The sequence below is a fragment of the Microcaecilia unicolor genome, chromosome 2 (genome assembly GCF_901765095.1).
Source record: "Microcaecilia unicolor chromosome 2, aMicUni1.1, whole genome shotgun sequence".
Taxonomy (NCBI): domain Eukaryota; kingdom Metazoa; phylum Chordata; class Amphibia; order Gymnophiona; family Siphonopidae; genus Microcaecilia; species Microcaecilia unicolor.
Window position 1 is genome coordinate 56868493 of NC_044032.1, and position 25441 is coordinate 56893933.

Consider the following 25441-nt stretch of genomic DNA (forward strand, 5'->3'; position numbering starts at 1 on the left):
AAAAAGAAAGTCATCAGACAACAAAGGTAGAAAAAATCATTTTATTTTCATTTTAGTGTTTGGAATATGTCCAGTTTGAGAATTTACATCTGCTGTTTTGCACTGGGTATACTGGAGCTGTAACAGCTTACAGAAATTATTTATAATGAAAAATAATCACATTATTTTTTTCTCCTATACTAGTATAATATTTTCAGTGATGTCTGTTTATATGTGCCATGGCTGGCATAAGGGGTGTGGCTAATGTGGGTGTGGCTACAATAGGGGTGGGGCCATATGTGGTGACCCCCGCCCATAATGAGTACTGGCACCTTTTTTTTTCTACAAAAAAAGCACTGAGTATTGAACATCCTTCTTTGTTGAGAGCCTAAAGTACTTGATATCCCATAGAGTTATCATTTTTCTTTTTTAAATTCAGAGTTGCTGGAAGAATTTAGTCCATTGGTTGAAAGACTTGGATTTGATGAAAACTTCATTGACCTCACTGAAATGGTGGAGAAGAGACTAAAACAACCACAGAGCACAGCAGTTTATGTGTCTGGACATATATATAATCATCAGTGTACGTGAATGCACCTTTACTTTGGCTTCTACAATTTTTTTTTTTTTTGAGGGGGGGAGAAGTAAAGAAAGTATGCAATTATATTTCCAATGACTATCTACATCACTGAGGACCCTGTCTAGCTGTGAATATGGTGTGCCATGAAGGAAATGATGTCATTTATATATTTTCTATTGCCTATATATTCCAAGGGTAAATCTGAGTGACATTTCCCCAGGTGTGTGTCTGTTATCACATTCTATATTGCTTTACTAACTGGACCTCAGTGCTTCCACTCCTGGAACGTCACCTTCAGAGGTGCATCACAATCTTGCTTTATCAACAGAAATCCAGGATATACTGTGGAGCTGATCCTATCATCTGTCCTTTATTTTGAAAACGTTATTTTAACCATCCGTGCCGACACAAATGTAAAAAAACTCCTATTGAGAAAAACCATTTGTGTCCCACTACTGGTAACTTTCAAACATTCACACCCTGTGAAATCTCACTACCTATATTATGAGAACCTTCCATCAGTTTCAATTTTTCTGTGACTTTTCTTTTATACAATCCCACACCTTCTATTTCACACCAAAAAGCAATATAACTGGCCAAACTCAGATCCGCACTTATCTTTTGTGCTGTGCTTTCCAGCCGGCTAGTGCTATTAAGTTTCTTTTCTTTAATTTCCTCCGTTATAATAACTTCCTTCCCCTTTTACTGGGTATAGTCAGTTGTTAACTACTACTACTACTTAACATTTCTAAAGCGCTACTCCGGCAGTCTTTCCATACTTTTAATTTGTGTACTCAGTTTATCGGTGTGAATATGTAAAGCTGTTATTCCATATCATCAAGCTGATCAATCCATAGACTGGTGGGTTGTGTCCATCTACCAGCAGGTGGAGATAGAGAGCAAACTTTTGCCTCCCTATATGTGGTCATGTGCTGCCGGAAACTCCTCAGTATGTTCTCTATCTCAGCAGGTGGTGGTCACACACAGCAGCAGCTCTGGCTAGGCCTCCAAGCCTAATTTTTAGGTTTTGTTGAGTGCCTGGGGTTGAGGGCTCTTTTGAGCAAGTGCAAACCTGGTGGTGCCAGGTCCCTCCTTTTCTCCCCCCTCCCGCTGGCTCCATTAAAAAAAAAAAAAAAAAAATTTTGAACGTCCTTAAAGGCGTTTATTTCGACGTTTATTTAAGCGTCTATTGCAGCTACTCACTGGGACACCAGGTCGTTACAACTCGGAGCGGACAGCAGGTAATTTTTACCTTTTTATAGCGGGCAGGGGGTTCCCCGATTCTTCTCCTCGTGGCATATGGCGTCAGAGGGCGAGGGCGCAAAGGGTCGCTCCCCGGGTCGCTCGAGCGCTTCTAGAGGGGATGCGGGGGTCTTAAAGCCGGATTCGCCCTTGTTGGGTGACAGTTTCGTGACCGATGAAGGTCCCGGTCCTTCCTCTGGCGTGGCGGTTTTTCCCGCCATAAACGCCCATCCCCCGCTCCTCCTCTCCGCCATCTTGGCCGGCCACGCGGCTCGGACGGCTTCTTCTTGGGCCGCCCTTGAGGTTGGAGACATTAATGCCATGAACGCCCTTAATTTGGGCGACGGCACAGAAGTGGCTAAAGTTAAGAGCCGTTCTTCCCGCGCGGCTCCTTCGCGGAGTTTCGCGCCGGACGCCATTTTGGATGCGCAGCATGTCTCTCCCCCGCTTTTGCGAGCGCCGGTTGAGAGTGCGTCTAGGGCTGTTGCCCAGGCTGCGGAAGTGCACAGTCTGGGGGGTTTCTCCCCCGAGTTTGTTTTGCTGCTGCATCAGGCCTTCCTCATGCACAACGCTGCCCCTGCTCCCTCGTCTGGTAAAGAGGTTGAGGTTCCCAGAGGTAAACGCCCTCGGGTTGATTCCCAGGCCTTGGAGGAATTTGTTTCCTCCGATGTAGATGAGGGCAGCGTGTCTGAGGTCTCCCAACGGTCCTTTGCGGATTCCTTGGAGGAGACGGATCCCCGCTCGGATGGAGCGGATGACCCCTCTGCAGCGCGGCTTTTTCGCCCAGAGGATTTGCCCAACCTGTTGTTACAGGCCATGGACACTTTGAAGATTTCCTCTCCGGAGGACGTCTCTCCCTCAGCCCCTGTTGGCTCTGCCATTATGCTGGGGACGAAGCGCCCGCCTAGAACCTTCCACGTGCATGATGCCATGCACACCTTAATTTCGGCTCAATGGGATGTCCCAGAAGCGAGCCTTAAAGTGGCTAGGGCTATGTCCCGCCTCTATCCTTTGGCTGTGAGTGAACGTGAGGCCTATCTGTGGCCTACCGTGGATTCTTTAATCACTGCGGTGACTAAGAAAACGGCGTTGCCGGTGGAAGGTGGCACGGCCCTAAAGGACGCCCAAGACAGAAGATTGGAGGCGGCCTTAAGGTCGTCCTTTGAGGCGGCTGCTTTAAGTTTGCAGGCCTCAGTTTGCGGCTCCTATGTGGCCAGGGCGTGCCTGACTATGGTGCAGCGGGCTTCCCCCTCGGATCATTCCTTGAGGGCTGATTGGCCGGCCCTGGAATCGGGCTTAGCCTATTTGGCAGACTTGCTGTATGATGTCTTGAGAGCCTCAGCTAAAGGCATGGCTCAGACAGTCTCTGCGCGGCGGTGGCTTTGGCTGAAACATTGGTCTGCTGACCACGCCTCTAAATCCCGCCTGGCTAGATTGCCTTTTAAAGGCAAGCTGCTCTTTGGGGTCGAGCTGGACAAAATCGTGACCGATCTCGGCACGTCTAAGGGCAAGAAGTTACCAGAGGTCAGGGCTCGGGCTAGTGCTCGTCCCGGTACCTCCAGAGGACGGTTTCAGGAAGCCCGTCGGTACCGCCCGGGCAGGTCGGGTTCTTTTGCCCCCTCTTCCTTTAAGAGGAATTTCTCCCCCAAGCAGCATTCCTTTCGCAGAGACCGCCGTCCCGGAGGTGCTCCCTCCGGTCCTCCCCCAGGGTCTCGTGCCCAATGACGGGGTCTGGGTCCACGCCCCAGTGCAGATTGGAGGACGGCTGTCCTCGTTTCTGGGCGAGTGGACCACAATAACTTCAGACGCTTGGGTGCTGGAAGTCATCAGAGACGGCTACAAGCTAGAGTTCTGCCGACCCTTAAGAGACGGGTTTGTACTCTCTCCCTGCAAGTCTCCGGTCAAAGCTGTGGCGGTGCAGCAGACTTTGGACAATCTGATCCGCCTGGGTGCGGTCGTTCCGGTGCCAGAAAGTCAGCTTGGCAAGGGGCGTTACTCCATTTACTTTGTGGTACCAAAGAAAGGAGGTTCTGTCCGGCCTATCCTCGACCTCAAAGGGGTCAATCGGGCCTTGAAAGTGCGGCACTTTCGCATGGAGACTCTCCGCTCTGTTATAGCGGCAGTGAAGGCAGGGGAGTACCTGGCATCCTTGGACATCAAGGAAGCATACTTGCATATTCCCATCTGGCCTCCTCATCAACGCTTTCTGCGTTTTGCAGTCCTGGGCCGACACTTCCAGTTCAGAGCCCTCCCGTTCGGGTTGTCTACTGCTCCGCGGACCTTTTCCAAAGTAATGGTGGTCATAGCGGCCTTCCTGCGAAAGGAAGGAGTACAAGTCCATCCTTGTCTGGACGACTGGTTGATCCGAGCCCCCTCTTATGCAGAGTGCGGCAAAGCTGTGGACCGGGTAGTTGCTCTTTTGAGCTCCCTGGGATGGATCATCAACTGGGAGAAGAGCCAGCTGCGCCCGACTCAGTCCCTGGAGTACCTGGGAGTTCGATTCGACACCCAAGTGGGCAGAGTGTTCCTGCCAGACAATCGGATTGTCAAACTTCAGGCTCAGGTGGACCAGTTCCTAGTAGCCTCTCCCCTTCGGGCTTGGGACTATGTGCAGCTGTTGGGCTCTATGACGGCCACGATGGAAGTTGTGCCCTGGGCCAGGGCTCATATGAGACCACTTCAACACTCTTTGCTGCAGCGCTGGACTCCGATGTCGGAGGATTATGCTGTGCGCCTTCCCTTGGACCCAGCAGTGCGCAAGGCGCTGAGCTGGTGGATGCAGACAGACAAGTTGTCTGCGGGAATGCCTCTGGTGACCCCAGAGTGGATTGTCGTCACGAAGGACGCCTCGTTGTCGGGCTGGGGAGCCCACTGCTTGGGAAGGACAGCGCAGGGGCTCTGGTCTCCTGCAGAAGCAAAGTGGTCTATCAACCTCCTGGAACTCAGAGCCATTCGGTTGGCGCTTTTGGAGTTCATCCCGTTACTGGTGTTGAAGCCTGTACGGGTTCTGTCGGACAATGCCACGGCTGTGGCCTATGTCAACCGCCAGGGAGGTACCAAGAGCGCCCCTCTAGCCAAGGAGGCTATGAATCTTTGCCAGTGGGCGGAAGCGAACCTGGAGCAGCTTTCAGCGGCCCACATTGCCGGAGTCATGAATGTCAAGGCGGACTTTCTCAGTCGCCATACCTTGGAGCCCGGAGAGTGGCAGCTATCTGCTCAGGCGTTCTTGGACATCACGAAGCGCTGGGGCCAGCCGAGCCTAGATCTGATGGCGTCATCGGCCAATTGCCAAGTGCCGCGCTTTTTCAGCAGAGGACGGGACCCTCGATCCCTGGGAGTAGATGCTCTTCTCCAACAGTGGCCGACACAAGAGCTTCTCTATGTGTTCCCGCCCTGGCCCATGTTGGGCAGGGTGCTAGACCGGGTGGCAAAGCATCCCGGCAGGGTAATCCTGGTGGGTCCGGATTGGCCCAGACGTCCCTGGTATGCGGACTTGATCAGGCTCTCAGTCGACGATACTCTGCGGCTGCCAGTGGAGCGGGGCCTGTTACATCAGGGTCCCGTGGTGATGGAGGATCCCTCCCCCTTTGGTCTTACGGCCTGGCTATTGAGCGGCAGCGTCTGAGGAAGAAGGGCTTCTCAGACAAGGTCATCGCCACTATGCTGAGAGCGAGGAAGCGCTCTACTTCTACTGCTTACGCCAGGGTTTGGCGTATCTTTGCAGCGTGGTGTGAAGCAGGCTCACTTTCTCCCTTCACTGCTCCAATTTCTTCAGTGTTGGCGTTCCTGCAAGAAGGTCTGGAGAAAGGCCTGTCGCTCAGTTCCCTTAAAGTCCAGGTAGCGGCTCTGGCTTGCTTCAGGGGCCGCCTGAAGGGTGCTTCCCTGGCTTCGCAGCCAGATGTGGTGCGCTTTCTCAAGGGAGTTAATCACCTGCGCCCTCCTCTGCACTCAGTGGTGCCTGCGTGGAATCTCAACCTGGTGCTAAGAGCATTGCAGAAGCCGCCGTTTGAACCCTTGTCGAGGGCATCTCTGAAAGACCTGACGTTGAAAGCAGTCTTTTTGGTGGCTATCACTTCAGCCAGAAGAGTTTCCAAGCTCCAGGCGCTCTCTTGTCGAGAGCCTTTTCTGCAGTTCACTGAGGCAGGAGTGACTATTCGCACAGTGCCTTCCTTTCTGCCCAAGATTGTTTCTCGCTTCCATGTGAATCAGCAGCTCTGTCTCCCTTCCTTTCGTAGGGAGGACTACCCAGAGGAGTATTCTGCTCTTAAATATCTGGATGTGAGACGAGTCATCATCAGATACTTGGAAGTGACCAATGATTTCCGGAAATCGGATCATCTGTTTGTCCTGTTTGCAGGTCCTCGTAGGGGTCTGCAGGCTGCTAAGCCTACAGTGGCAAGATGGGTCAAGGAAGCCATTGCAGCGGCTTATGTGGCCGCGGGGAAGGTGCCGCCTATCCAGCTGAAGGCTCACTCCACAAGAGCTCAGGCGGCCTCGATGGCAGAGGCCGGGTCCGTCTCCTTGGAAGAGATATGCAAGGCGGCAACTTGGGCTTCGGCTCATACATTCTCCAAGCATTACCGTTTGACTGTGGCTGCACGGGCGGAGGCCCGGTTTGGAGCTTCAGTGTTGAGGTCAGGGATTTCAATGTCCCGCCCTGGGTGAGTACTGCTTCGGTACATCCCACCAGTCTATGGATTGATCAGCTTGATGATATGGAAGGTAAAATTATGTATAATCATACCTGATAATTTTCTTTCCATTAATCATAGCTGATCAATCCATAGCCCCTCCCAGATATCTGTACTGTTTTTATTCTGGTTGCATTTCAGGTTCAAGTTTAGTCTTCAGTTACTTCAGAAAGACTTCGTGTTCAAGTTTTTTCACTTGGATTCTTCAAGAGTTAAGACGAGTTTGTGTTACAGTGAGCTGCTGCATTCCTCTCCCCTCCGTTTTACGGGGCTGGATTGAGACTTAAAATTCTGCCGGCACTCCCTCCCGCTTCGTGCGGCTGTAGGGCAGCTTTGTACCCCTCCTGCTTCGGCGGTGTTAGGGTCAGTCAGCTCCTCCCGCGGTTGCGGTTGCAGGATAAGCCAGACCCCCCGCATCGGCGGGTGTGGTGTCCCTCCCCCGCTCCGCGGGGATGAGCTGGACGGATTCCCCTCCCCCACTTGTGTGGGGATGAGCTGGGTTAATTCCCCTCCCCCGTTTCGGCGGTGGTGAGCTGGGCAGAGTGTCCCTTCGTGGGTGTAATTCTCTAAGTGCTGAGTCCTGCGGATGGAGCTTTGATATCGACATACTGAGGAGTTTCCGGCAGCACATGACCACATATAGGGAGGCAAAAGTTTGCTCTCTATCTCCACCTGCTGGTAGATGGACACAACCCACCAGTCTATGGATTGATCAGCTATGATTAATGGAAAGAAAATTATCAGGTATGATTATACATAATTTTACCTTCATCGACAAGAGGTCTTGTTTCGTGACTAATCTCGCTGCCTCAGGAAAACCTATGTCCTTCTTTTGTTATCATAGTTTTTTACAGCCGGTTCCTTGCTCCAAGATGGCTGCGGTATTTAAACTAACACTCTCAACAGGCTTTTCCAATCAACTGTTGATTGCCAGTTAAAGGGACCTTTCAGTAAAATGCCTTCCATTCTACATTTTTATTCATACCATTTGGTATTATTGTATTAAATTGGAAGATCAATCGCTGTTCACATTGCCATAGTTGTTGTTTGACGTCCCCCCCCCCCTCTCTTTCCCTTATAAATTGTTTCCAGGACCATAAATTTCATCTGGTCAAAGGTATGTCCTTCTTGCACACAATATTGTGCCATAGGCACTTCTGTTTTTTTGTGTGTTATGCCATGTTTATGTTCTATCACATGCGTTTTGAACTTTCGTGATGTATGCCCTATGTATATTTTACTGCATGGACATCTGTATGCATATATTACATTCATTGAATCGCAGTCTGTTTGTCCTCTCACCTCAATTCTTTCCCGATCATGTTGCCACTGGAGTACCGATCCTTCTAGTATATTAGGACAGGATACTGCACTTTCCACATTCCTTATGCATGCCTTTAGTAATTTCTGTTTTAGTCCATACATCTGACCTACATAAAGTATCCTGTAAGTTTGTGTTTCTGATATACGAGACCATAAGTCTTTGATCCTTAAATATATCCTGTGTTTGCATAATCTCCCAATGTTTTTTTATTATTGTAGTTATTTTCTCTGACTGTTTTGTATATTTCAGAATGCAGTTAATATGTGGATCTCGCTGTCTATTCTTTGTCCATAGCAACCAATCCCTGTCGTTGAATCTTGCTCTTTTCTGTGCTTGTTTTATACTTTTTTGGGGATATCCTCGCTCTATAATTTTGAATTTTTCTCTATACTTATAAGTTGAATCACAAATTCTTCTGTGTCGTATGAATTGAGCAAAAGGTAGACTGCCTAATGTTTAGGATGCATGCTGTCAAAGGCTAATAGCGAATTGCTGTCTGTGGGCTTATTGTAAACATCAGTGTGCAACTTAAGGTTATCCCTTTGGATCCAGATGTCTAAAAAATTAATTTGATCCTGATGTGTACTGTGATCAAATTTGATAGTTGGATGACACTGGTTCAGATTTGTCTACAAATTTGTCAAATTCTTGCGTTGTACCTGTCCATAGTACAAAAATATCATCTATGAAGCGACCCCAATAGATGATTTTATTCCACCCAGAGGCTTCATAGACATTCATTTTTTCAAATCTTGCCATAAACAAATTTGCTATCGAGGGGGCAAATGTAGCCCCCATTGCAATTCCTGCTGTTTGCAAATACAGCCGATCATCAAAAAGAAAAAAATTATTATTCAATGCCAATTCGATTAACTGCTGCAGGAATGGTGTAGGTACTGTCCACGGTCTTTCCCGCAAATCCAGTGCTTCTCTGTCACTGCCAATGCCTCTTCTTGAGGAATCGAAGTGTATAAAGCCCGTACATCTAAAGTTGCCAGCTTAGTTGAACTTGTGATCTTTATTCTGTCTAGTTGGTTCAAAAAATCCGTAGAGTCCTTTATGTAAGAAGGAATTTTAGTCATTAGTGGGTGCAGAAATTTATCCACATATTGACAAATGCGTTCCGACAAGGAGTTGCGTGCCGACACTATAGGTCTTCCGGGGGGTTTTGTTAAGTTCTTGTGGATTTTCGGAACCATATAAAAAAATCAGTATTCTAGCATATGCAAAACATAAAAAGTTACTTTCATTCTGAGTTAAGAACTCCTTTTTCATCGCCGCTTTTGTAAATCCTTGTAGAGTTGTTAGTATCTCCAAGGTTGGATCTTCTTCCGATAGTTTATATGTTTTTTCTTCTCCCAGTTGTTTTATATATTTCTGCCATGTAGTATTCTTTTGATAGCACCATTATAGCCCCTTCTTTGTCTGCCCGACATATTACTATGATTGAATCTTGGCTCAATCGTTGTAATGCTTGCTTTTGCTCTCTTGTTAGATTATGTCTGGTACTAGGCTCCACCTGTTCCATTTTTTCGACCTCATTTAATACTGATTGTCAAAAAATAGTAATCGCCGGGTCTATTGGACCTGGAGGGATCCACGTGCTTCTGCTTGCGCAATTGGAATAGGTGCGAAATGTGCCACCATCATTTATATATTGCCACAGTATTCGCACTGAAAGATAATCTGTATGGTCTATAGTATATCTTTAACAGCTTACAAACTTATTTGGAGTACTAGAAGGCTAGCTGACTTGCCCCGTAGTCCATAGATTAGAATGGAATGGAAGAGTAGTGATTAGAACAGCACTCTGAGAACCAGGGAAGCTAGGGTCAAATCTCTTTTCTAATAGTTACACTCCTTGTGACTTCAGGGAAATTGCTTCACGCTCCATTGCTTCCAATACAAGACTTAGATTTTAAGCTTTCTGGGACAGAGAATTGCATGCTCTGTAACTTGATTTGATCTGAGATTTGAAAACACGAGTAGATAAATAACACATCAGAGCTACAACGAATGATAGAAAATTGTAAGCTTAGAATCAACCTATTAGATTTGCTAGGAAAGATTGTGTAGCTAGCATCACTAGTAAGAAAAAAGCCCTGGAAAACATCTTACTTACTTAGTGGCTAGGTCAATAAGAACAAAGATTTTTTTTTAATAACCTAGCCTTACAACATTATATAAATTTAACATGTTGCAAAGTACACTCTTAGAATGTGACATAGTACAGTGTTGTAGAAACACCTACTATCTCTGTGAGCGTCTAAAGGGATCTCTCTCACTCCGATAACTATATCACAAATCCCTTATCACTGCATATAGTATACACGAGGAAAAGCCTCAACAGACTCCTAGATACAGCTATACAGCTTCAATTTATGGAGTTCTATCTGTCATCATCGGCAAAAACCTCTATTAGACTGATATTAAATCTTTCTATCAATCTTCCATGAGTTTGTATAAACAAGCACTTATCTTGTTTCAGACATCTGCCGTCTACGTCCTTTCTCTCCATGGCCGACTTTGGCCAAGGTTTCGGAATTTCGTCCTGCCTCAGGGTCCGTGGGAATCTTGACTCTCTGACTTTCTATACTGTCTGGTCTCCGGTAGGTCCACTCTAACTCCTCCCAGTGCATGTAATTCTTGTAGGAATCCTAACAGATGCTTTTTGGAGAGGAGGATTTAGAACGTGATATGTTCATCATCAAGGATGGGTTAGCCAGTTTGTTTATGTTCTGGATCTAAATCATTGTCCTTTTTGGTTTCCAGATCTTACCAAATGATAATTTTCCCCGAAAATAATTTGTCTAAAATGTTTCACAGCACTGATTTATATTTTTAAGATAGGGCTTTTTCCTTGTATTTAAAATAGACTTCACTGTTACAGATATAGGGGACCTATTACTAAGTAGTGTTAAGTGCTACCGTGTTTCCCCGAAAATAAGACAGTGTCTTATATAAATTTTTGCTCCCAAAGATGCATTAGGTCTTATTTTCAGGGGATGTCTTATTCGGGAGTAGTTGGGGGACTATGGTGGTCGGGAACAGTATTGAAGTGGGGGGCAGTATCCTGCAGGAGTAGGCCGTGGTTCGCCTATCTGCCCACAGTGACTGCAGGACTCGAATGGAGCAGAGCCACCCTGGCCAGGCTGGGAATGGAGGAGGGGTATGCACTAGGGAAGGTAATGGAATGTGGGGCCGGGCTGTTCTGGCTGGGGGTCTCGGGAGGTTGTGAGAGGGCTTAGGGCGCAGGATCATCCCTACCGTATTACAAACGTTTAAAAAAAAAATTCTACAGTAGCTCCGTTCCCCGTTGGTGGCGCTTTATGTGCTCCTCCTGTACATTCGCAACACTTTTCATCCTTCTAGTCTGACTTAGCTCTTGGGCGATGGAGCAGCGCCGAAAGGGCTCAGTTACTCATTTTCTTTTCTTTTATTATTTCTGCAAGGGGGATGTTTCTTTTTTTTCCGGGCTCACTTACCGGTAGTTGATCTTCAGAAAAGCGTGAAGGAGGATGGTAGGAGTCCGCTGGACAATAGATTTTCCACCTCAGTCTTGTTTCTTTAATGTTATTTTATTGTACTGTATATGAATGCTGCTTTCTCCGAGGACAAGCAGGCTTGCATATTCTCACAAGTGGGGTAGACGCTGATCCGCATCTCCCAGTCCGGCATTTATGCAACAGTAAAAAAAAGTCAGAGCTTTGTGAAGTGTGAAGAGCATCTGCATTTTTGTTGGTCTCTCTTCACAAGCCCGGTCTTAAAACTTTTCCTGGTGATGGCCGAGTTTTTATTTACATTGTAATTCGCATTGATCTTTTGTGGGTAGATAGCGTAATATAAATTTTATTGTACTGTATATGAATGCAGCTTTCTCCGAGGATAAGCAGGCTTGCATATTCTCATGAGTGGGGTAGATGCCGATTCATGTCACCCGGTCCAGCATTTATGCCACAGTAAAAAAAAAAAAAAAAAGTCAGAGCTTTGTGAAGCGTGAGCCGCGCTCCACTGCATATGCGCGAGTGCCTTCCCGCCCACCGTGAGAACACAGTTCCCTCAGTTTTGCTTTTCTGCATGAAGAGCAGCTGAGTTTTTCTCGGTCTCTCTTCACACTCCCAGTCTTTTTCTTTGAGATTTTTTTGTTTTGAGAGCCTTAAACAAGAAAAGATCTAAAGAAGGTCCCAGATATCAGGAATTTGAATATCACAGCACTCGTGGTGAACTGTTAAGTCTATAACCTGTGTTAAAACACCTGTGGAGCAGGATTATTACCACATTCTAATCGGATGAACGCCATAACCATTACTGGGAAATGTATTGAACCTTTTTTGAAATGTTGGACATTAGCAATTGAGAATCACAGAGTTCATGTTGAATCAGTAAATTGACATCAGTTGTGGTATACCTGTGGAACAGGCTCAATATCGCAGCCTTCTTCACAGGTTGAGCGAATCTTTGGACAGAATTCTAGAGATGTATTACATCCTTGTAGAATGTGACCTACTTATGAAGTTAGGGCAATAGGAATAAGGAATGTATGAGGTATGAGAGTGAGTGAATGCAGACATAAAAAAAACTTGTGAAATAAGACATATTATATGGTAATTATGAAAAAGTAAAATAAAGATTTGTAAAATCAAATGCAGTTGTACTATTATAGGATAATTGAAAGCGACTGGACTGAAATGTAGAGTACTCGTATTTATTAGATAATCATTAATCCTACAAAAAGGTGAGACATTCCTATTCAAATTTAGCTAACATCAGAAATGCTGAATACAGTGAAATTCTGTTTTTTAAAATAGGACTCTCTTTGGAGCAGTACTGGCCTGACAGTAGCAAGTAAAGTCTAAGTCCATTCACCAAATGGGGTAAGCTAGAGTAAATATGTGGTATTGACTCTGTGTGAAAACATTAAACATAGCATCTTATTGAAACAGAGGTTGTAATCAGACCTTAATTAAAATTCTTAATCTGTGTACCTATTAATTTGTGCTAAAGAAAAGCCATACTTTAATTCATCAGCAAACTTGTATTCACTGAGCACCTCTCGCTTATATAAAGCATAGCATTAGGAGAGTATTCAGGTAATGCCTAATAAGGTATAAAAAGGTCTTCTAACAAGCTCAATACATAGGGATCATATAGTGAGGCACCTTAGAAGTGGACGGTCAGGCAGCACACTTCTGATACCAGGCCTGCACAAAATTTTGGAAAGAGGAAAATTACTGACATATAACTGGGTAAATGAAGTAAAAAAAAAAAAGAAGCTGACCTGCCAGACGCCACAGAATTTTATTTGGAAAGTAGGATTTGTATAGTAAAAGCTCAGCCACAGTTTCCGTCTTACAGTTGTTATGTTCTGTTGCACAGTAACCTCATGCTTTGTGTGTTTCAGCTTTGAACTTAAGCGATGTGATGCACCTTCGGCTGGCAGTTGGATCTCAGATAGCAGCAGAGATGAGAGAAACACTGTACAATAGACTTGGTCTTACATGCTGTGCAGGAGTGGCCTCTAATAAATTACTATCCAAGCTGGTGTGTGGTACTTTTAAACCAAACCAACAAACGGTTCTCTTGCCTGAAAGCTGCCAGCGTATGATGGGCAGCCTGGAGCACCTGGGGAAAGTGCCTGGTAAGTTATTTGGCAGCATTAGTCAGGGTCCCATAAAGGCTTGGAGCTATCTATCCTCAAACAGCATAAACAGGAAATTTTCAGTCTTATCTGCAGACTGCTAAATTCAGCTGCAATTTTTTTTGTTACTGTTTAGTCACAACGGTGGGGAGGGGTGTTATTTTATAAGGTACTGTACCATGTAGAGCAGCATTTTAGGTATTCAAGTAGGCTCTTACAAAATTCCTTGGAAGTAAAAATTAGATGCACAGACACAAGGAAGTAGCTCTATAACAGCGTGCCCATGTGGAACGTTCAAAAAGACACTTATTATAGAGAGGCAACGTGAGAGTCTGTGCCTTTTATAAAATAGCCACCCAACACTATTCCCAATAGTTTACACTTGCAGGTGTAACCTGGACCTCACCTGGGTTAGCTCCGGACTCGGGCCGCAAACAGAGTGCTCTCACTGCTTCAGTTCTACGGTCTCTGCTCACTCACAGGCCACTTGTACCCACACTTCCAATCTCTTTTCAGTCAAGTTGGGATGGGTAATAGTCTGGAATTGCAGTCTGGGGTTTGAGAGACACGTATCCAAATCCGGGTTCCTTTCAGCTCTAGTCCAGGAACCATGTGACACTCCAGGAGGATCAATGACAGCTTAAACTTTTATTGTAACTTTGGCAACTGGTAATTCTTGCGTCAGTGATCCTTAATACAGTCAATGATATAAATTCCTCTATTATTCAAGGCCAGACATCTGTCGCTCCATGGAAAACACCTCTACCTCTATACTTCTCAGAAATGTTTTATAAGGAACATTTCTTCCAAGGCCTATGCATATGTGTACAATCCCTTTATGCCTATCCTGCAGCCAGATGTAATCCCAGGCTAGTTTCACCACCTCCTGATGCACTCTGTCACCACCAGGCAGGGATCCATTAAGGATAGCCTTCTTCACAGGTGTACCTCATAGGGCAATACCCTGGGCTTGGGCAGGCTTCTCCTACCCCAAAACCCCGCTTACGGGCCGGACTCCCCAATTCTGCCCGAAGTTCTGGTGCTCCTTCACCAGCTGTTGTAATTTGGCAACAACTGTGTCTTGAGTCTAGCCAACTAGGGTGGCACTACAGGATCCCCCACCCTTCTCTTTCTTTAGGTCACTTGGCAGGAGGGCTCCAAGGACACTTTCCCGCTCTAATTTCCCTTTTTATTTCCACTTAAACTCCTGCCTAAGCTAGCACTCTACGAAGCATGAGCACTGTCTATCTACATCTTATTCCTTATCCTTATACACTCCTGTGGGCTGGGCTCCTCTCCACCCAGGGACTTCCCAGTCACTCCCCCCAGTGACTCTCTACCAATGCTCACTCTATCAGAAATCCCAACTTAACCAAGGGTTACACAAGTATACATAGAAAACATATTTGTATGGTTATATACTTTTATCACAAGTCTTTCATTGGTGTTTCTGGAAAATAGACTGTATTAGTCTTCCTGACTCTGTCCTTATGTACCACCTACTGGAGTTGCTGTCAAAGCCTACTCCAGCTTATCTACTACTACTACTGCTACTACTATTTAACATTTCTAAGGCGCTACTAGGGTTACGCAGCGCTGAATACATCTTGTCATTTGTGGGACCCAGACTGTGAAAGTCTGCCCGGCACTGTCCTTGGTTCCAAGTACTGAAGTTGCTATTGATGCCCTTTACAGCCTATCCTAAACTTTTTATTTTTGATTTATACCATCTATTTTCTAAATAGAGTTCCTCTGTGTTCATCCCATGCCTTTTTGCATTTCGTCCCTGTTTTTGTCTCTACCACCTCCCTTGAGAGTGCATTCCAGCTGGACATGGGAGGGAGAGGAGGAAGGGGCTGGAGAGCTTCTGGACATGGGAGGGAGAGGAGGAAGGGGCTGAAGATCTTCTGGACAAGGGAGGGACAGGAAGAAGAGACTGGAAGGGACAGAGCTGCTGGACATGGGAGGGAGAGGAGGAAGGGGCTGGAGAGCTGCTGGACAAGGGAGGAAGAAGAAGAAGAGACTGGAGGGAAGGGACAGGTACTGGACATGGGGCGAGAGGAGGAAGGGGCTGGAGAGCTGCTGGACAAGGGAGGAAGAGGAAGAAGGGGCTGGAGGGAAGGGAGAGAGCTGCTGGACACGGGAGGGAGAGGAGGAAGGGGCTGGAGAGCTGCTGGACAAGGGAGGAAGAGGACGAAGGGACTGGAGGGAAGGGACAGAGCTGCTGGACATGGGAGGGAGAGGAGGAAGGGGTTGGAGATATGGACAAGGGAGGAAGAGGAAGAAGGGGCTGGAGGGAAGGGAGAGAGCTTCTGGACATGGTAGGAAGAGGAGGAGGGGACTGGATGAAAGGGAGAGAGCTCTGTATGTGGGAGGAAGAGGGGAAGTGAAACAGATACCAGACCAAGGAGATGAAGGAAAAGGGAACAAATACTAAACGTACAGCGTGAGGGAGGAAGGGAGGGCGGGATGGGTAGGCAGGCAGGGAATCAAGCAACCAAACCATATGCTGGAAAGGGGAGGGAGAGAAGCTGGATGGGGTAGGGTCAGAGAGGGTAGAGATATAATGGCACTGGGGACAAAGAGAGGGGAGAAGCTGGACAGAGAAATATAGGGGGACAGAGAAAGGGGGATACTAAACATGAAGGAAGATAGAGGTACAGAGATGGAAGAAGATGGATAGTGGACATGGAGAGAGAGTAGAAATATCAAATGGACATGAGACCTTGGTGAGTGAGTTAAGAGAAGGATGTAGAAAACAGAGCCTGGGACCAACATGACTTGGAAAAATAAAATGAGAAGACAACAAAAGGTAGAAATTTTTTTTTTATTTTTCTATTCTGTGACTAGAATATTTCAGATTTGAAATGTACATCCTGCCAGAGCTGGTGTTAGAATGTGGCTGGGGCCCAAGGCAGATATTTAGGAGGGGACCCCAAAGTTACTAACAGGCTGCACCTTCTTCAGCTTCCAGCTGGCCTGGGGTTCTCTCTGGCTAGGGAGTCAAACGCAGTTGCCCTAGTTGTACCTCCCCTAAATATGTGCTATCATATTTTGCATAGTATAGGAAAAAATGCATCTCTTTGTATTTCTCTGTGCTGTGCTAAATGCAAGTTCTAGCCTCTTGGGATTTTGATTTAATTTGTTTATGGTTTGTGGTCACTTATTCTGTATTTGGCATTTGTGTTCTGTGTGTGTGACCAAAGTATTCTGTTAGCATCAATTTTCTATGTAGTATTCTATAGTACTTTGGCTAGTTCAGTTTTCTTGATGTATTGATATTTTAGGGCCCCACTGTAATATTTAGGGCATATTTGGGGGAAGCATATGTGTGTTGGCGGACCGTGGCTCAGTGGACGATGAAGAGTGCACCCTCTTATAGTTCCCCTAGCTCTCAATGTGGCCTGCAGCCACTGAGGCCAGCACTGCTACTCCCATTGAAGTTATTGGGAGTGAGATAGGTATGTGATAGGAGTAGGGGCATGAGCAGGGTATATCAGGTGGCAGGTGCTTCTCTAGTGCCCATCCATCCAACCTGTTGGCCCACCCAAAAATTGCCTTCTGGCTACGCCACTGGTGGATGGTCCTTATACTAAGTTTCATCACAACAGAGTAGTCTTCCATACTCACCCTACGTTCCTGCCGAAGGTGGTGTCGGAGTTCCATCTGAACAAGTCGATTGTCTTGCCAACATTCTTTCCCCATTCTTATGCCCATTCTGCTGACAGCAGCTTGCACACCTTGGATTGCAAGAGAGCATTGGTCTACTACATGGAGCGGAACAGGCCCCACAGACAGTCCACCCAGCTTATTATTTCTTTTGATCCCAACAGGATCGGGGTCGCAACTGGGAAACGCACCATTTCTAATTGGCTGGCAGATTGCATTTCCTTCACTTATGCCCAGGTTGGTCTGGCCCTAGAGGGTCATGTCACAGCTCATAATGTCAGAGCCATGGCTGTGTCGGTAGGCCACTTGAGGTCAACCTACATTGAAGAACTTTGCAAAGCCGCAACATTTTGTCTTCAGTCCACACATTCACATCACACTAGTGCCTTGAGCCGGATACCCGATGCAACAGTCGGTTCGGGCAGACAGTGTTGCAGAATCTGTTTGGGGTTTAGAATACAACTCCATCCTCCTACGTCCATTTTATTCTGTTCCAGGCTGCACTCTCATTCAGATTGTATATAGTTTCAGGTTAATTTGCGTTATGTCCTCACCGTTGCAAGCCCAATTGACCAATGTCTGTTGTTTTTGGTGAGCCTAGATGCTAGGGATTCCCCCACGTGTGAGAATCAATAAGCCTGCTTGTGCTCGGAGAAAGGGAAAATACTTACCTGTAGCAGATATTTTCCGAGGACAGCAGGCTTCATATTCTCACAGTCCCTCCCACTGCCCCTTGGAGTTGTCTCCTTTTTTATTTTTACTTTTTTTGCTGTAGCATAAAACTGAGGAGACCGCTTACTCGCGGTGGGAGGGAAGACACCCGCACATGTGAGGTGGACTGTGTCTCACGCTCCACAGAGCTCTGTTTATGGTTTTCATAAGTCCCAGACCAGGCTTTCCATGGGGTAATTTTATAAAGGTTTTTGTTAACTGTGTAGTGAGCATAAACGAAAAACAAGGACAGACACTGTGTTTATGTATCAGTGAGAGAGCTTGATCCTAAAACAAAAATATATAAGCCACATTCAAATAATAAATTCTAAATATCCAATTTAAAATGAATAAAAGGTAGGATGCTGAAAACTTCAAATGACAGATTCTCATGGAGAAACCCCTATGGATCCTCATTGAAGTCAAACTAGTTTTAAACTGCCATGTCAGAGAATACTAACATTGTATCCTCCTAGCAGTAAATACAATACAAAAATCTCTCCATATTTATTTATTAAGATTTATTTACTGCTTTTTTGAAAAAAAATCACCTCAGGCAGTGTACAGCAAGGTGTAAGTAACACTTAAAACGGTCCAATCAAAACAACTAAACACCTAATTTTTCAAAGATAATCTAGATGCTAGAACAAGAAGCAACAAGAAAACTATTGCACTACCAGCTTACCAACTTTTATAGTCTACCAAGCACAGTAAAGCTTCTTCTGTACCTTTGTGAGTCGCCTCGTTTCCTGTGTAATTGTTGGATAGCTACAATGTTCACCTTCCAATTTTTTGCCTGGTTTTCATACCTTAATTTCACAATTAGTCAACATACATCTTGGGTATCATTTTTGATAAACACCTATCTTTCAAAAATCAAGCATCTGCACTCATAACAAAAACTTTCAAAACTTTATGGAAATGGAAAAGGACTAGACTATTTTTCCAGACATTCATTCTGCCTATTAGTACAATTGATCTTATCCCAGCTGAACTATTGTATCAAGGTATATGTAGGATGTACAGAAAAAGTACTTAAATCGCTGCAAACAGCTCAAAACACGGCAGCTTGCTTGATATACAGGAAATCAAAATATGAAAAGGTAACCCCGTTGCTTGTAATGTTGCATTGTCTCCCAAATAGGGCATGATTAATTTTCAAATCTAGCATTATAATTTTCAAAATATTGTTCGGAATGTCATCTGAATACATGTTAGACCTGATTGAGTTATCAACCAGAAATGCGAGTCTTGGAATCTGAGGTTATAAATAAATCCAAATAAATAAATTTACTTCTGCATCTACCTAACTGTAAAAATGTAACATATAAGTCTGTTTATACTGCTGGATTCAGTTATTTGGGTTCCAAATGGTGGAATTCAATCCCCATAGAAATAAGAAGTGTTACAAATTACCTTCATTTTCTGAAAGAACCAAAAACCTATCTCCAAGAAATTTTATAACCAATGATTCAATACCTACTTCTGTTGTTGTTCAATTAACTGCATAATACAATTGTAACTTTTACTGTTGTTTAAATGTAAGCCACATTGAACCAAAACTAGCGTTTGGATAATTGTGGGATATAAGAGCAAACAAATAAATACATACAAATGCCTATGTTTATTATACTTCGTCATGAGGCCGTAGTTACTAGGTGAGTTTTATAAATCTGCAAAATAAATATGTTCAGCCAAATTATTGATTCTTAACCTCAAGAGTAATACACAGTTAAATAAATGATCTTTTCATTTCATTGATCTGACACAGTTCACAAATCCCCTCTCATTCTCTTGCACGTTTTCTCTGTTTCTGTATCCATGTGTAAAAGAAAAGTTAATGTTCCTGTCATTATTTAACTGCTTTCTGAATAATTTCATACTATCTAGGCATTGGCTATAAAACCACTAAACGTCTCGAGTCACTGGGTCTCAGCAGCTTGAGTGATCTCCAAACATGCTTTCTTCCAATGCTAGAGAAGGAACTGGGTTCATCAGTTGCTCAGCGCATCTATATGCTCAGCCATGGAGAGGACAATTCTGCTGTCATTCCCTCAGGACCACCTCAGGTACAGTCAGCTAGCAGAAAATGTACATATAGCATGTGAAAACTGATACTGGCCCAATACCTTGAGGGTGAGTTCCAAATAGTCTATTAAAAAATTGATATGCTGACACAAATTGAATGCCATTCTCAAAGGAATTCTCTGCAGGTGAACAAAGGTTTACCTGTGGAGAAAAGTCATTTTAAAAACTGTCCTTCCTCCCAGTTGGGTAAACGCATGTATGCTGTTCACAGTATGCATACTTTTCCCTGTAGAGAAAAGGGGCAGAACCAGGGCAGGGTTAGGGAAGGCCATAGAGAGAACATTTTGAAATTCTCCAAGGACAAGCAGGATATAATCTTCTTACTACTCAGATAGGATGATGTCATTCAACAGAGCCTAGTGCAGGAATGCTTCCTGGTGTCTTTTCCAGAAGTATTTGGAAGCAATTCACTGTGCATATGTATTCCTTCTTTCCTGCCATTGTCGTGCAAGACCAGCTCAGTTCATTTTTCCGTGGAATAGAGGGGATGTGTTTCTTTGAGTATCCCACCCAGTTTGCATCTTCTTTGTTTGGGCATTGCTGTTATGGTGTTGTAAGTCCATTTCACAGCCTGATTGGATTATGTTTTTCATTATTGAGCCATTTGAATTTGCTGTAGCTTCTATTCCTGATATGTCCCATAAAACGCCCAGTGATTTCAAAAAAGTGTATCAAGTGCAACAGGACCATGTCTATCATGGACACCCACAATTGGTACCTGCAGTGCTTGGGGCCTGAACATGATTCCTCCTCTTGTAAACTATGTTTACAGATGTCAAGAAAAGGCATCAAAGGTCATGAGCTGCAGTGTGAAATTATTTTTGGCACTGATTAAATTTGGTCCAACTTCAGCATTGGAGGAATTGGTCTCTATGGCTCTGAGAACCTCATCGAACACTGTGGGGACTCCTCGACATCAAGAAAGTCTCAACCTTCATCAATGTCAAGTGTCATCGGAGGCCAGTGGAATTGAACAACCTTTGATTCCTGTCCTGAGGATGAGAGAGAATTCCTTATTTTCCTTATTTGTGCCAGGGGATTCTGAAGTGAGTGTTGGGTGGAGGTCAAGAAGCATTGACTTTGATCCTCTCAAAGCACGTTGCCTAGAGCACCAAGACATTGAATTTGCCAGTGTTCTCCGAGAGCGTCCAACATGAGAATAGCTGACTTTCCAGGGAACCAGATGGGATGCAATAGCTTCCATCTAGCTTAGACCAGGTCAGGATACACCAAGTGTTTTTGAAGGCTGTGACAAAACTGGTTGACTCCCAGCCTTCATTGATGACAGCTCAAGGAGTGGCTCAGGGGCATTATCCAGGAGCAGAGGGAGCACTATTTGCTTGGAAAGAGGCTATAGCATTGAGGGCATCGATGCCAGGATCTCAGGTGGTCCAGCCTACAGGCCCATGCACTGCCTACAGGTAGTGCATCAACAAAGAAGCCTCAAAAAGCATTGGAGTAAATGTACACAGAGCCAGTGTCTATTTGCAGTCCCTTGGGGAAGAAACTTTCTTTGGGGATTCGGGGCCCCTGGTATCTTGATGTCCCTTGCCCAGGCCTGACAACTGTGTCAGTCATTCAGGGCAGGCAGAGACTCTGACCTCTCCAAGGGAGTATTTCTACAAGTTTGATTCTGATGGCTCTTGGGTTTCTGAGTAAGCACCTGAAGTTGTCTCTGTGGAGGGATCCCTTGGTCTTTCCTTAGACTTCTCCCTTCCACATGAAAGGAGAAAATCTCCAGAGGAGCTCTACCTTTTTGATTTCATGCGGGGGATGGTTGTCCATCCCATTTGATTTGGACACTGAGAATGAGCCCAGGGCCAAGATATTGGACGTATATCCTACAGTCAGCCCTGCTCCCAAGGAGGCTGAGGCTGTGAGAGTATCTGTGCACAAAAGCCTGAAGCTGGCACAGATAAAGAGTTATTTATAAATGATGGGGAAGACCACTCTATCCAGCAGATAGTAAGAAGGTTGATCCTATGTAGAGATTACAGAAGGCCCTGGAATTTGAGAAAGTCAAGTTGTAATCCAAGATGTATTCCTCAGTGTTTCTTAGGGAGGTTAGGACTTTGGAATCTTTTGGGAAGAAAATATTTATTTAAAGTATTTGTATGCTGCCTAGACCTAAGTGGTTTACAATTAGAGCACTATGCTTGTTTTCCACATAGCTTCTTATCAGCTCTTGATGAGCATGCACTTGTGGATTATTGTATGCAGTGTGACAGAGTTTACAGAAACTCTGCCCCAGGAGAAGGCTGAGGAGCTCTATCAGCTAGTAGCCAAAGAATGGGATTGTGATTCGATGCTTTGATGTGGTATCCATGGCCTCCGTCATGGGGTTTGGGATGCGTAGATTCACTTAGCTGTGTGCCTCAAGACCTCAAAGAATCAGTCCAGGAGAAGCTGCCGAATGTTCTGGGGGGAGGGGGTGGAGAATGTTTTTTTCTGACAGAGGCCACTGGTCTCATCAAAAAGCATTCCAATACCATCAAATTACTCTTCTGGCTCACTCCTAGCTCAGTCTCCACATCCAGAAGGTACTTGATGGTAGGTAATGGAAGACATAATATCAAAGATATAGATATCCTTCCCCCACCTGGCCTTCCCAGATAAGTCAGAGATCTCGCTCCTACCCAAGGAAGCAGGGCACCCATAAGTGTTAGCTGGCTCTCCAGTCAAAACAAGGGACAAGTTTTTGACTAGCTCCAGGAGAGCATAGCTGCAGTTCCAATAACCATTCCAGACAACCTTACAATAGGGGGAGGCTGAATTTTTTTCCAGAAAAGGTGGCCCTTTGTACCACAGTCTAGTGGGTTCTAAAAATAGTCCAATTGAAGTTAAGCACTTCAGTTGGAATGATTATCTTCAAATTATCCAAGGAGACCCTCAAAATTAATCTCTCAGCATCAGGAATTGCTTACAAATTACAATACAATACATTGACATTTGTACCCCACACATACCTCAAGAGTTCAGTGTAGCTTCCAGGATAAGATAGTGGGCATACCCAGGAAGACAGCAATAGTTATATTAAACCTAAAAATACCATGTCATCTGCTCTGAGCCACATACTTTCTAAACAAATAGGGTTCAATAACTTATGAAATGTGCCACATTTAGGTTGATATCTAATTTCACGTGGAAGCTTATTGCAGTACTTAGCAGCCTGATATACAAATGTGTTCGAAAAAAATTATAAACAGCTTTTCTGGGGTTAGGATAATGCAATGTTTAGAAATTCTCTAGATTCTAAATTTGAGTTTCTAGCTGATAAATGATTGACCATGAAGAATCAAAAATTCTAATAAGCATTACTTAAGTGTAATCTATGATTGTACCGACAACCGGTGCAATTGCATCAACAATGGTGTAACCCTCTCGAATTTCATAACTTTAAAAACTAACTCTTTCCTTTTGCAGGCCAATGTGGTTAAACCCATTCCACCCGGGGGGGGGGGGGGGGGGGAGAAAGGAATTTTACTCCCAAGTACACTGTGATCATCAAGAAGTCAGGGGGATTTCTCCCCATCCTAGATGTAAGGGTCTTGGACAAGTATCTGGCAAAACAAAGGTCCAGGATGGTTTTCCTGGCACCCTATTCCCCATATTTCAGAAAGGAGATTGGCTATGCCCTCTGGACTTAAAGAATGCCCATACCCACATACACAGATACATCCCAGTCACAGGAAGTGTCTAAGATTCTGAGTAGGAAAACCCCACTACTAGTATGCATATTGCCATTCGGCCTTGTATCAGCACCCAGGATGTTCACAAAATGCCTCACAGTAGTCACAGCATCTCTACACAGACTAGGGGTACATATGCTTCCCTATTTAAATGATTGGCTCTGCATATTGATTCTCTTGCACCTTCCTCTGATATACTCTTGACCAGCCACAAGGGTACTAGAGTTACTAGGGTTCGTCATAAATTAGTTAAGTCCCACCTATGTCCATCCTAGAAATTGGAGTTTATTGGAGCCCTTCTAGACAAGACTCAGGTGAGCACATTTCTCCAACAGCAGAGAACAGAGGCTGTGTTCTTGGTGGTTGAGGAAGTGTGCCAGAGTCAGCAGTTATCAGCTTGGCAGATGTTGAGGCTGTTAGGCAACATGGTCTCAATTGTCCACGTAACTTCAGTGCCACTCCTGAATTTGAGTTAGGCTCAGTGGATCCTGTTTTCTCAATGATTTTTTTTATTATTGTGACCTGCATGGAACTAAGCAGGTTTTTGCAGAATATAAATTTGTTGGAATTCCATATTAATCAGTCAGTTCAGCCAACGTTTTTCCTGAAGCAACATGCCTGTTCAGGGTGAAAGCGCACTGCCCTCTCTGGGCTGCAAGAGATATTTGACCTTTTTTTCTGGAGCAGACTAAAACCCATAGAAATTTAACCCAGTTATTTGGTTTCTTTTGACCCAAATGCACACTTGCAAATTGACTAGCATGCTGCATCTCGTTCATTTATGCTTAGGCTGGGCTGATTCTGGAGTGTTACATCATGGCTCACAATGTCAGAGCATGACTGAATTGGTAGTGCATCTGAGGTCAGCTTCCATAGAGGAAATTTGCAGAGCTGCAACGTGGACCTAAGTCCACACGTTTACTGTTTTTTGGAGCAGAATTACTGGTGCAACAGACTGTCCTTCAAAATCTGTTTGGGTTCTAGAATCCAACTCCACTTTCTAGGCCAATTTGTTTTCACTCCAGGTTGTCTTCCACCACCGCCCATCCCCCCCCCCCAAAGTAAATAAAAGTTATTTTATACTCCGTTCAAGTTCTGTGGCCTTGCTTGTTGCAGGTCTGAATTGGTAGCTAGGGATTCCCAGTAGTAAGAAGATTGCATCTTGTGTGTACATGGAGAAAACCAACGTTAAGTTACTTGTATCCAGTGTTCTCTGAGGACAGTAGGATAAATATTCTTACCCACTCATCTTCCCTTGGAGTTGTATTTTTCAAGCTTTTTACATTAGACTGAGCTAGTCCATCACAATGATGGCAGGCAGGAAGTTGTCCGCATGCACGGTAAATAGCTTCCAAAAGCTTCTGAAATAGATGCTGGAGAGTGGTCCTTCACCGGGTTCCATTAGATGTCACCCCAGTAACATAGTAAATGATGGCAGTAGTAAGAATATTCATCTTGCTGTCCTTGGAGAACATCTGCTACAGGTAAGTAACGTTTTTTTTCCAACACTTTCTTAACCCCCATGTACTTCGCATCTATGTGTGTTTTAGAAATGGGTTGCATCTACTTCTCATGCCTTTTTGGTAAAAATATTTACTAAATTAGTACTTGCTTTGGGATGATAAAGCAGAGGACTTCTGTATTGTTTCTAGTATAATCCTGGATTGCTTTATACTTTTGTGACAAAGAGTATTACTGCTGGTCAGCAGTGGGTTGAGATCCTGGGGAGCCAGGTTCAGTGCCCTCCACAGCTCCATGTGACCCTGGGCAAGTCACTTAGCCTTCCATTGCCCCAAGTACAATATATAACTTAGATTGCGAGCCCATTAG

The 25441-nt window shown here is 44.8% G+C and overlaps 1 protein-coding gene across 3 annotated transcripts in view; it reads left to right on the forward strand.

Annotated features, from left to right (window-relative positions):
• Positions 1–25441, forward strand: part of POLI (DNA polymerase iota) — a 61169-nt gene that overhangs the window by 17332 nt on the left and 18396 nt on the right. For 2 of the 3 annotated variants that reach the window (XM_030192954.1, XM_030192958.1), the window contains exons 4-6: positions 419–562; positions 13218–13454; positions 19725–19903. In XM_030192954.1, the coding sequence (XP_030048814.1) occupies positions 419–562; positions 13218–13454; positions 19725–19903 (560 nt within the window). The remainder of the gene's footprint in view (positions 1–418; positions 563–13217; positions 13455–19724; positions 19904–25441) is intronic. The other variant, XM_030192955.1, reaches the window with a different exon arrangement.